Source organism: Pyxicephalus adspersus, chromosome 4 (genome assembly GCF_032062135.1).
Source record: "Pyxicephalus adspersus chromosome 4, UCB_Pads_2.0, whole genome shotgun sequence".
Taxonomy (NCBI): Eukaryota; Metazoa; Chordata; class Amphibia; order Anura; family Pyxicephalidae; genus Pyxicephalus; species Pyxicephalus adspersus.
In genome coordinates this window covers 37,595,584-37,607,500 of record NC_092861.1, presented here as the reverse complement: position 1 = coordinate 37,607,500, position 11,917 = coordinate 37,595,584, and the positions used below count along the sequence as shown (strand labels likewise).

Sequence of the window (11,917 nt, the reverse complement as noted above, 5' to 3'; positions counted from 1 at the left end):
TCTAGTGCCGGGGATTGCAATGGTGAGTTGGGGGGGCTGCACATGTTGCCCCTTTATCCTAATGTGTAGGAACGAAGGCTGACACACAAAGTATCTTTCATGATCCTTCCATATGACTGCACGATGGATGAACAAGTGCTGTACATACAGCACTGTTCTGCTGTATGGAGGGGGGAGAATGATTGAGCAGCACCCCTCTGCTCTTCCCGTGGATCTGCCAGGACGGTCGTTTGGATAATGGCCACCAAGCACTGTACACATGCAAGATTCTTGTCTGATATCGGCTCTGAGCCTATTATCAAACGAGAACAATTGCATATGTACGTAGCCTAAGCATGCATGCAACCCTTGCTGACTTGAGTTATGATCATCATTCCAATAAAAACAAATATATTTATCTTGACGTTACATAGTTGGTCAGGTTGAAAAGATAAAGGTCCATGAAGTTCAACCAGTAGGGAAATAAACATGCTGATTAAGGGAGAGGAAAAAAAAAACAGGTATGGTTGTTTAACTTTTAACAGGGGTAAAAAAATTACTTCCTGTTCCTGTGAGCTAATCACATGACAGTGGGCACTGTTGCTTCAGACCCAGTTATAATAGTTATAATTGGAGCTTCAAAAAAATGCTGGATGCTTTTCTAACATGCTAAAACTGAAAATGTGAAATAGGCTCCCTCAGGAGATAGACTTTACAGTGTCTCTTCCGCGATTTAACTTTTCCTCCAAACACAAGATGGTCTTTTGTCCTTTGTTATGACCTTAATTGTGAAGTATCAGACACTTTTGCCATACACTTTACATGAAGTGCCTTTTACTGGTGGCCAACAATAATACAAGATGTGAGAGCATGTGACCAGTGTAATTGTTTTTAAAATACAACATATGATGTTTTTATCTTAATGTTAGCTTTTCAAATAGGAATGTATGCACTGATGGTGGCATTTTGTGCCCTATGTAGTTTTATTTTTTTCCAGGTGGAAGTGGGTATCTTGAGGTGTGTGTGCAAATGTACAGTACTGGGTTTCTACATTGTAGATACTTTTCATGTATTGCTTATGGTCAGGACACTCTCACATATCTTGCTGTCTGATAATAGGCATTCCTGAGCCCAGGTTGCCTTCCAGAAAATACAAAAGATCACCTTTGAGCCACCATGGTTTGAGAATTAAAGAAAAGTGGAATTTGTGATTAAACATCTTTTTAGGTCTGGTACTTTCAAATCTGTAGAATAGCCAAAGGAAAGGTCTAAAATAACACTGTCTGTATTAGTCTGTCATTTGCAATCCCTATTTAATGTACAGCGCTGCGTAATATGTTGGTGCTATATAAATCCTGTTTAATAATAACCTGCACTATTAGGTGGTGCCTAAAAAAACTGAAGACCTCCTTGTGGTCTGGGAACTTGTGTTAAGTGGTCCCTTCTTGCTTATATGACTGCGATCAACTGCATCCACCCAGAAACAACCATCTGGTGGATAGTATAGACTAATTTTTCTTAATTATTGGTTATTGACATAGCACAATTTCTAGATGGGTTTATTCAGTAAAATCACTTGGTAATGGGTTATTTTAATGACCTGGCACAATAAAATTGATTTGGTTATTCTAGGTTCATGCAAAATTGGAAATCTGTCCAATAAAAGATCAGTCCCCTGTAAATTATGAAAGCTTGCAGGTGATATAAAATGGTTACTGTACATAAGTGGGTATAGAAACTAATCTCCTTACAAGGATGGGTTGATGAGGAGAAACGAAGGGCTAGAAAAGCTAGAGCTCTCACAGATAATGTCCTTTTGACGTACCGCATAGAGAAGCAGATCCTGAATTAGCTACACTTCATGTTTTTCTTCATGCAGCATAAAAATATGCAGAGTTCACCTTCTTGGATGTCTTCCTGTGCTCAAACTAAAGCAGACATCTAGGCAAGTGGATCCTGGTATGAACTGCTAGATGGGAGGATAATGTTCTCCAGGTGGGCTACATGCCAAGACAGACATACATACCTTAATGGACAGCTTATAACAAATAGTCATTTATTAATTGGTAGTGGGGGTGTTTATGCAGCAGCCTATACCTTCCAGCTTCTCCAGACTTGCTGTGTATTTTTCTTTTTGTTTGTGATTTGCTTGAATTTTTAAGCATTGGATGTCTGTGTATTTGTCAGCAGATAAAGTACCAATGTGCAGCATTGCCTGATGTGTCCACCACACCTAAATATAAACTACAGAAATAAAGCACTTTATCTCCATTTTTTTTCCCTCCCTTTAATACTGGGTACATATTTTGGTACTGAACACAAAGATCTTGCCCTAAAAGAACATTATTACAGAACGTGAGCTGTAGAGTTTTCTACAAGTCGACGAGGGTCCTGATTTCATTAATGCGGGCTTGTTTTATTTCACTGGAAGTTTGCTTATTTCCTTCAAATGCCCCTGCAGCCAGTTCTCTCTTCTTGTTGTGAATTTTCAACATATTTTCTTCTACAGAATTTTTAACGACAAACTGTAGGGAGAAAGACTGTGTTAGAAGTAGACTTACAAGGTTTGTAAAACCATGCCAATTCTTCATATAAAGAAACTCTGTGTGTCTAGCCAAAAATAAACATGAATCACATTTCTGCAATAGCTGCATATTTCCCACTGTTTTGTCCCTTTTAAAAATGCCTGCAGACATCTATAGGTAACACCCTGCACTTTTGTGGGACTGCAATCTCATACCTTTTTGTCAGCTCTACCGTTTCCGGTTCTGAACTATAGACTCATCTCCTTACAGCAATGAGCGGGAAGGATGCTGTACTCTATAGCTTGGGACCTACATACCGCAGAGGCAGAAACATCAGCTTACTATCGAAATTGAAAAAAAACCAAAAGGGATTTCTGGCAAAACTAAAAGGTATTTTTTCTGGAGCAGTAGTGTTTAATGACACACAGCATGGGGAGATGTGCATGTCTAACACAAAATGTTTCACCAGTAAGGATTTATGAAGAATACCTTTTTGCATGTCAGGCTAGGGGACTCCTTATGAGGAAGTATTTTTGACCTGCTTGGACAGAACATGGCACAAAAGTCATGGTGGTGATTACCTTCCCCTCCAAACCAACTACTTACACAAAAACGCCATGGGCAGTAGTGCTGTATCTAAACTTTTTCTACAGGTAAAGTCATGGTTCCAAAAACAGTACATTTAGAACATCTGTTTCATCTGCAGAGAGTTGTATAACTTGTGAAACTCATCAGGGCCAAGTCTGCATAGATTGGGGAGGACTGGCATGTATCATATTTACTTAACTCTAGAATAAATTTTGGTTTCTGAAGATGCAAGGACTGATCTTCAACATCCATGGAAAAACCAGCAGCTCAAGTTTGTAGAAGAAAAACATGGCTGCCAAGCATGGCTCTCTTAAAAATAAACTTTCCTCCTGGTATTAGCAGAACATCAAATCAGCAAAGTTGCCCAACTTCCTAAATATACAGTGGCTTCAGAAATTACTTACTTTTTTCAATTGTGGCATGTTGGAGCCTGATGCTACAATTGAAAAAAAATGAAGGGGTCTGATTATTTGCTGAAGCAACTGTGGGAACACATATCAAATGAGAATTACCCCACCAACTGATAAATCATACACGGTCTTGAATTACCTTGGTAATGATCACTTCTTTGGTCTGTCCCAGTCTATGACAGCGGTCAAAGCATTGCTCTTCTGCAGCTGGATTCCATGCCTTCAATAAAGTAAGAGTAAGAAGCACTCTGCTATAGGAATGGTCAGGTGATTGTATTCAAATTTCTCCTATGCTGTGAAACAAACTCTGGTGTACCAATTGCCTTTAATAGGAACAATTAGTTTCTATGTGTAGGGAGATAATAATACCCCTGTTCCCAGAAAAATGCTAAATGCGTAATGCGTAATTTAGCCTACATAGAACCACAAAATAAAAGTGAGGCAGTATCATCATGAATCTGGTAAAACAATTACCAATGAGAACACTTGTTTACTTAAGAAGTTTTGCCACAGCATCACCTCGCAGCAGGACAATAACCATTCAATAGACCTTTCACTGAGACACTAGAGAAGCTGTCATTTCCTAAGACATTGCCTTGCCTTTAAAACTTTCTGAAGCTCCGTCAGAGGATATGTATACAGCCAGGGTTGTTCAGTGAATTGCCAGTTATCTGCATGCTTGCTTCAGGTGTGTGACTAAAACCAAAAGTTCAGCTTTACATCCAGGTGGTAAGTATTCTTCACTGGTAGCTTGCTTTAGAAACACAGAACCATACCTTTACTAAAAGTAGGGTAAAACTGGACCTAATTTGAGAATTCATTATTAAAAAACATATATAATTTTTATTACAATAACTTACAGGATCCATGAGATACACACGAGATGCAGCTGTCAGGTTCAGGCCGACTCCTCCAGCTTTTAGGGACAACAGCATAATGGTTGGAGAGTCGTTATGGCTTCTCTGGAATGACTGAATTGCTTCTGTTCGCTTTTTCTGGTTCATAGATCCATCCAGGCGTGTAAATGTGAAGCCAGACTCTCTATGCACAAAAATTAGGACAGTGTACCGTTTCCATGACCACAGACACCGCATTGGATAAAACACATCTGACTTGGAATTAATCTTGTACCGTTTAACATAAAATCTAGGTTACATAACTGCTAAAGGGGGAAGAACAGGTCAAAAGGCTAAACATGGCCAGATGGATGAAACCATAATCATACTCTTTAGTCATGGCTCAGCCACAATATTTATCACCTATTATCTAGGTAACATTTATCACAGGCATTATATGCATATTCTAGCTTAAACTCGATAACAGATATCACAGTAGTCTAGCTATGTTGGTAAATAGGTTCAAGAGGTTTCCTATGCACTACCACCTGAAGCTTATTCAGTTAAAAAAAAACAGAAATGTTTTTAAATAAGGGTAATTTTAAGAGCCCATCACCCAAGTAGCCGATAAGTTTGTATATTGGTGGCAATTACAGTCTAGAAGCTAGTCTAAGTAAACAGTTTTAAGCCCACAGTCACCGATTTGGTCTGGAAGTTAAAGCGTACCTAAACTCAACATTTTCACTTTACATAAAAGGGTAGACAACCCTCATATGTAAAGGCAAATGTTATTCATTTTTTTTTTTTTTTTTTTTTTTTAATGGAACCCCCTTTTAAAAAAAAAAAAGTGTGCAGCACCTCCTATTTCAGCCTAATTGCTGAGTCTTGAGCCTCCTGGGATACCTATGTCACGCATCCCGGGAGGCTCTAGGTGCTCCTTTTGAGCATGCCCTAATCTCAAGCATGCGCAGGAGGGGCATTTTTTCTATTAAAGGAAAGAGATGTCGAGCGCAGTGAGATCCGCTATTTTTTTTTTACCCCTTCTGCCAAGAAGACCAAGAAAGAAAAAAAAGAGAAGAATGAAGATGGCTGTGCCCGGCCCTGAGGAAGAAGAATTCAAGTACGACGTGGGACTGGACTGTGGGAAGGACCAGCGCCATCGAGGGACCTGCAGGATTAAAGGTAAGTGTAATGAAAGCAGTAACCCCAAGCCACACTCGGAGTAGTTAAAAAAAATAAGAAATAAAGACTTACCTGGTCCCATCGGCATACTCCAGTGTCCTGCTATCCTCTGGCCATGTCCTCTTCGTACAATCTGTCCCTCCCCGACCGCGCTGATGTTCCCTGTGAGGTCCCAGGTGACGTTGGTGCATGCAGGAGCGTGGCAGGATTTCACATTTTTTTTGTATTGAATTCAATTTTGAATTGATTTAATACAAAATAACTGTTCTGAATCCAATACAAAGTAATCATTATATATATATATATATATATATATATATATATATATATATACACACACACATATGCTACTGTACACTTATATTACAGGTTTCTGTATTTTTGATTTATTTATGCACCCTGGTTTTAACAGATTTTTGTGTTTTTTTTATTTAAAGTTTATTATTACATTTATTTAATATTGGACATATTTTGGTGAGTTATGCCTAAGAATTACAGTCCTACAATGCAAAATAAATTTTAATGAAAGACAATGCTTTTAGATATATAAATCCCAACAGAATTGAACCGCCCAGGAAGTTAAGCAAATGGTGCACAGCAGCTCTCCCTACCAGTGTGGGATAAACAATAACATGAAAACCGCAGCACTCTTTCGATCTAAGCAAACATTTACTGACATCAGAGTCAATCACATCAGTATCAGTAGACATCAGTATCAATGCCAATGATCGTTTGAGCCCCACTTAGTACAGCTAGATTACAGCATCCAAAATATTATAAATAATAAACATTGTAGTTGTCCTTCTCAGATACTTTGTACTGTACTAGGACAAACAGCATGAGCTCTATATCTTACAGGCAGGTCTATTACACAAACTGTCCCACAAGTCCTGAGGCTGAGAGTATAGAAGATTTTGACACCCAGCCAAAAGCTAGAGCTGCTTCTGATACTGGCCCTGGTATGTGACGCCGGCACACCATTTGAGTTAAAGCATCACCTCTTACTACTATACTGAGAAGAAATAGTTTGTACCAAGCTGATTATACATTATTTGGAGGTTTACACAATAAACTTTTGCTGAAATGATTGAATGTAGTGATAAGGTTCACCCAGAATTATTGCTTAGGTTTACAATGAAAATGAATTGGGTTTAATCTGTTGAAGGCCTAATCCAACGGTTCATGTAAACACTTCTATCTCTAAGGAGTTTCAATGAACAAATATTTGCGGGTTCCTATCCTTGGACAGCGTTTGCATTTATTTTTCTGCTAAATTTAATGACAACACCATGTTTCTTACCTTAGAGCCGTTTCAATCAATGATAGGAACGTAGTAAACTGTGAAACAATGATACTTTTGACACGTGGATCTTTATTTCGCTGTTCTGTCAGTGCATGCATTAAAGCATTTATCTGTAATGAAAATATTGGCCATTTGTATGACTACACAATTCACCATGTCTCAGCTTATATAAAACTGTTATTTCTGGAAATGCATTGTCATCAAAGAGGTGAGGGGAAACATTCCAGTGGTGATGGAGATGTTACTCCAATAGTCTATTATGATTGGAACCCATTCGATTGGAGAAGAATTTATTTTTTTTCCCCACAGTTGCTTTCCCCAGAACAGCTTGATGGGGGGTTTTAACTTAGGTTCTCAAAAAAAAACAAAAAAGAACAAAACAAACAAACATACACATAAGTGTGTCACATGCCTTACTTTGGAACTGGATATCCACTTCTGTTCATGATCACTCATGTCAGATTCCTCCTCTGGACATTCAAGCAAGTGCTCCAAGCGCACTTCACCTCTGCACATAGGACACTTTGCATTTGGCTGTAGGAAAAACACAGGTTGAAGACCTGTGAAGTGCTTGAGGTATTGATTACTTAAAAAAAGGAGGAAAGAAGACAAAAACCCTACCTGTTTTCTATAAATAACCTGACAAATGCACTCTTTACAAAAGACATGTGCACAGCGGGTGATAACTGGCATGTTCAGAGAGTCCAAACATATAGAACATTCTTCATCTGAGCCCGAGATCAGCACCAGCTTTATTTTGTTCACCAACTTCTCTCGCAGTTCATCTGGGGTGGAACTACCTGCAAATGTGTATTATATTAGACAGACACATTATGCTTTAGTGCAAGTTATTTTTACTCTAAACTTAAAAAAAAAAATCATCATCATACTATTTTACTTCTGCAATACAGGATTCTTGCCTGCTTGTATTCAAAATGCAGGACAATCACCAAGCCATCAAAGTACGTTCCAATTCTTAACACTAAGCCCCGGAATTGCCTCAGTGATCCATACAGCCAGGTTAGACTGAGACGTTTCCAAGAATGTCTAAATGGGTATAAAAGCTTACCAGGGAGCCCTGGGGCTACATCAGTGATTTCAAACAGATGGGTTTTCTAGAGACATTCTGGGATCAAACTGGCAAGTATAAAATCTTAACAGTGTTCCTGGGACAGCAACAAGGATTGCACTGTGCTCGAAAACTTCCCCTTGATTTCAACACAGCTGAGTATGTGCCCTGAGACTTATTAATCTTCCATCACATCATATTAGACATGACAGTCTGGTTAACAGCTGAAACAGCTATGCTATAGTTATGTTAGGCCCACATGTAGCAATGTGTCACAATGTAACATTTTTATTTACTGTGCTTTATATTATTTCACACTTCTGTTCCCTATTAATATGAAAAGGGTAACAGATGAGAACTATAAACCTGGGCTTAACTGTATATTCTGCACAAGTTATGACACCAATAACCATACCATACCAGATAGAGAACCTGACAGACTGGTTGGAACAAGATGGGGGTGACAGCAAAGCTGCCTTAATCTGACAAGCACTGCAAGGACATCAGCATAATGTGTCAGGACCGTTCCTTCATTAAAATACCTGAAAGACATTGCATGGTTTCAGTAAGTACATGGGCATTTTTTTGGGTGGGTGGGGGGTGGGGGGTTAGGGAACAGAAGGGTATACATTTTTATCCACATTGTAAATGATAATAGTCAGCACATAAGTTATTAGCACACAATTTCTGTCAGGATCAACAGGTATTCTTACTCTTATTAAGCCTTACCAACTGTATGTTTAACAGCCCAAAAGGCCACGTAAACCACTGTATCTGTAGAACCACCAAAAGGACACAATGGTTCTGTGTTATCCTTTATTACAACATAGCTGGGGGTGCAGGAGGAAACCAGTCATGAAAGAAATACATCAAATATCATCCCTAACTTCCATCTGTATTCAATATCTTCTTAATCACTAACCCGGAACAAATAAGTAGATTAGGAAAGACATGTGTCTTCTCATCTGCACACTTGTTCAGGTTAAACTCATCCTTCTCCAACTTGTACTAAAGTTAGTGGATCCCTATGGTAGCTAGACAGCTAGATTTATTCCGAAGTTAACAAAGGTTGATTTGATTTAAAACCCCTAAAGGAGACCTTGATTAACTGCAAGAAGGGGTCAGAAGCATAAAGAGTATTCTGAGTATTTCTTACCTGCCAATAATATTTTTTCCTTCATTCTGCATGGTTTCATATATTTGTCTTTCCTCTGGTGAAAGTTTGATGTGCTGAATATAGACTTTTCGTTCTGGTAATTGCAGTACTGGCTTTCCATTAACTTTTGTTGTTTTTGTCCTCCTTAGGGTGATATTTTTAATAAGTGCTTGTAATCGGCTAAAGAGGGAAAAAAAAAAAAAACACTTGGTGGCCATGTATTTATGTAATTTGTATTTATGCCATGTGATGTAATGATCATTCAAAAAATGAAATGTTATAGAAATAGATGTACTTACTCTTCCCATGTAGGGATGTATTTTATTATTGTTTAAAATTTTTATAGTTTGTCAGCAAACAAAATAGTGTTTCTGGGTTTGGCGGCACAAGACGAGAATCTTGCATGTGTACAAAGCTCGTTTTCCATTGTCTGAACGACCGACCTGGATCAACGGACGATGGATGAGGAATGAACGTATTGGAAATGAAGGGGGAGAATGCGCAGCAGGGTGCCGCTCTGTATTTTCCCCCCTCTCCATAGAGCAGAACGGCGATGTATGTACAGCACTCATTCATGCATCGTGCAGTCGTTTGTCGTTGGAAAGAATCATGAAAGATCCTTTCCAACAACAATTATTGCATGTGGGTACATAGCCTTAGGCACATTTTCAGGAAAGCATTTGTCTCAATGGGGGGAGGTGGCCATCTTGGTAAGGACAGGGCAACAAGGCAACACAGTAGTGACATAGCCAAAGTCCCCGTTCAAATCTACCAGTAATAGCAGTCAAATGCTGCATTACCTTTTTTTTATGGAGTTTTTAGAGATATGATTTGTATGTGCAGTAGAGCCTAGGCAAACTTACAACTAGAAAAGGTACATTTTTTTTCTTGAATTCCAGAAAAAAAAAAAAGCAGTTAGCAGGCTTTACCAAATAAGTGTTGGAGATAACTGAAAACCTATGAAAAATCTACTATCAACTTGTTTAAAATGACACCAAGCACTACCATTATAAGTTTAAATCCCAAAATTGGAACTAAAGGATGCATCCATACACAAATATATTTACATACTTTATACAAGCTGAATCATGTATGTCCAAGGCCTCCTATATAATGGAGCACCTTGGGTTAGATGGTGTTACACTGCCAGCTTCCATCTTTTGACAAGTTCGTTTTAAGAATACAAAGCCTTCAGATTCTCAGGATTAGATGTTCCTAACATATAAGGTTACTGTCAAGCAGAGGACTTTACACGGTGAAAAATGCTCAGCAGCTGTGCCTAACCAAGCCAGTATGGAAAAACAACAGCTCTGTGTAAGTAAGCCGTGTGCCTGTATGAATAATCCATGCTATTTTTCATGTTTCACTGAACTGCACACTGAAATTGTTAACGGGTACAGGATAACTGTTAAGATGTGATAGACTAGAAGAGCCAGTTCTAGGTGAAAATATTATAAACGAGTTATCATACCGCAATCCACCCTGATCTCCCATGCTGACTGGCCTCTGGATTGTGCGATGCCACCACTCCCTGTCTGTGAATGGTTTCAATTTTAAGAAAGAAAGAATTGACCACAAATCCTTCAAAGAGTTCTGAATAGGAGTACCTGTGTTACCAAAACAACAAGAATGCAATTAGTGATGTGAAACAGTACTAGTGACTATTGGAAGCACAAAGTGCCATTGCTGGCCTCTTGAAAATCCAGGTAGGCAGATCAATAAGTTCATAAGTCGATATCTAAGATGTTGTAGGTTTCTTACCTAATGCCAGAGGGCAGCATGTCGGCCAACTAGGATTTGCAAAACTAGTTAGTTTAGCAACTCCATGTTTCTCTTAGGAAAATTTTTACTTTAAAATAATATTTTCAGACGCTTTACCCTCTGTAACTTATCAACATCACATAACACCGTAATTTTCAACAGAATTTGGAGCATGTATGTTCTTTTATACCAATCTTAAATCACATATTCTGTGATGCCTCCAAGAATGGTGTAGATGCTTTGACTATTGGGAAAGAAGATAAAGCTCCCAGTATTCTGCCATGGCAATGCTTTTTACATTCACAAGCAGTAAAAATTTTATCTTAATTGGACTTAACATAACTGGACCTATTCGACTACAGGACCTATACCCTGTCAAACACAGAGGCCATACCTGTCAGAACCCATTGTCTCTCTGAATCCAGGCTGTGAACGGCTTTTGTTTGCTGTGCATTTGGATTTCTGATTATGTGTCCTTCATCCAACACAACCCGCAGCCACCTAATTTTATGTAATGGGCTCTCATTCTGAAAGATAAAAATGAAGGATTGACACCAAACTAGACTTCACAATCAGACCCAACTACAGTTATATGAAAATAGTAGTAGGAGCAGTATTTAACTTGAACTGCTTGATCCTGGGCTCTCAATGTGCTCACAACGTTATCTACAGGTACTTACCCAAATTACTTTAATAGTAGACATACATTGAGTGATTTTCTCTCACCAATGAATTTTGTCTAATGTATTTTTTATCTAAATCAATTCTTGTGTTATACTACAAGTATTCAATGTACCATTCACTTGTTCAAAAACTGATCTGATTTGCACTAATATATACTTATATTTATTAAAAAGTGGCTTAAAATTCGGTAAAAAATTCAATATAATTATTATTATTACACAGTATTTATATAGCGCCAACATATTACGCAGCGCTGAACAAAGTCCATAGTCATGTCACTAGCTGTCCCTCCAAGGGTCTCACAATCTAATGCCCCTACCATAGTCATATTATTATTATTAAACAGGATTTATATAGCACCAACATATTACGCAGCGCTGTACATTAAATAGGGATTGCAAATGACAGACTAATACAGACAGTG

General features: G+C 38.4%; 1 protein-coding gene across 6 annotated transcripts in view; it reads right to left on the bottom strand.

Annotated features, from left to right (window-relative positions):
- Positions 1-2,018: 2,018 nt before the first annotated feature.
- The window catches only part of HLTF (helicase like transcription factor), a 30,996-nt gene continuing 21,097 nt past the window's right edge, over positions 2,019-11,917 (bottom strand). For 3 of the 6 annotated variants that reach the window (XM_072407893.1, XM_072407892.1, XM_072407891.1), the window contains exons 15-24: positions 11,204-11,336; positions 10,520-10,655; positions 9,049-9,228; positions 8,313-8,434; positions 7,445-7,623; positions 7,241-7,357; positions 6,821-6,933; positions 4,363-4,543; positions 3,642-3,722; positions 2,019-2,504 (exon numbers count right to left, since the gene is read on the bottom strand). In XM_072407893.1, coding sequence (XP_072263994.1) covers positions 2,352-2,504; positions 3,642-3,722; positions 4,363-4,543; positions 6,821-6,933; positions 7,241-7,357; positions 7,445-7,623; positions 8,313-8,434; positions 9,049-9,228; positions 10,520-10,655; positions 11,204-11,336 — 1,395 coding nt within the window. In that variant the 3' untranslated portion in view covers positions 2,019-2,351. Of the gene's footprint in view, positions 2,505-3,496; positions 3,529-3,641; positions 3,723-3,749; positions 4,257-4,362; positions 4,544-6,820; positions 6,934-7,235; positions 7,358-7,444; positions 7,624-8,312; positions 8,435-9,048; positions 9,229-10,519; positions 10,656-11,203; positions 11,337-11,917 lie in introns of those variants that run through there. The other 3 variants (XM_072407894.1, XM_072407895.1, XR_011920275.1) reach the window with 3 other exon arrangements.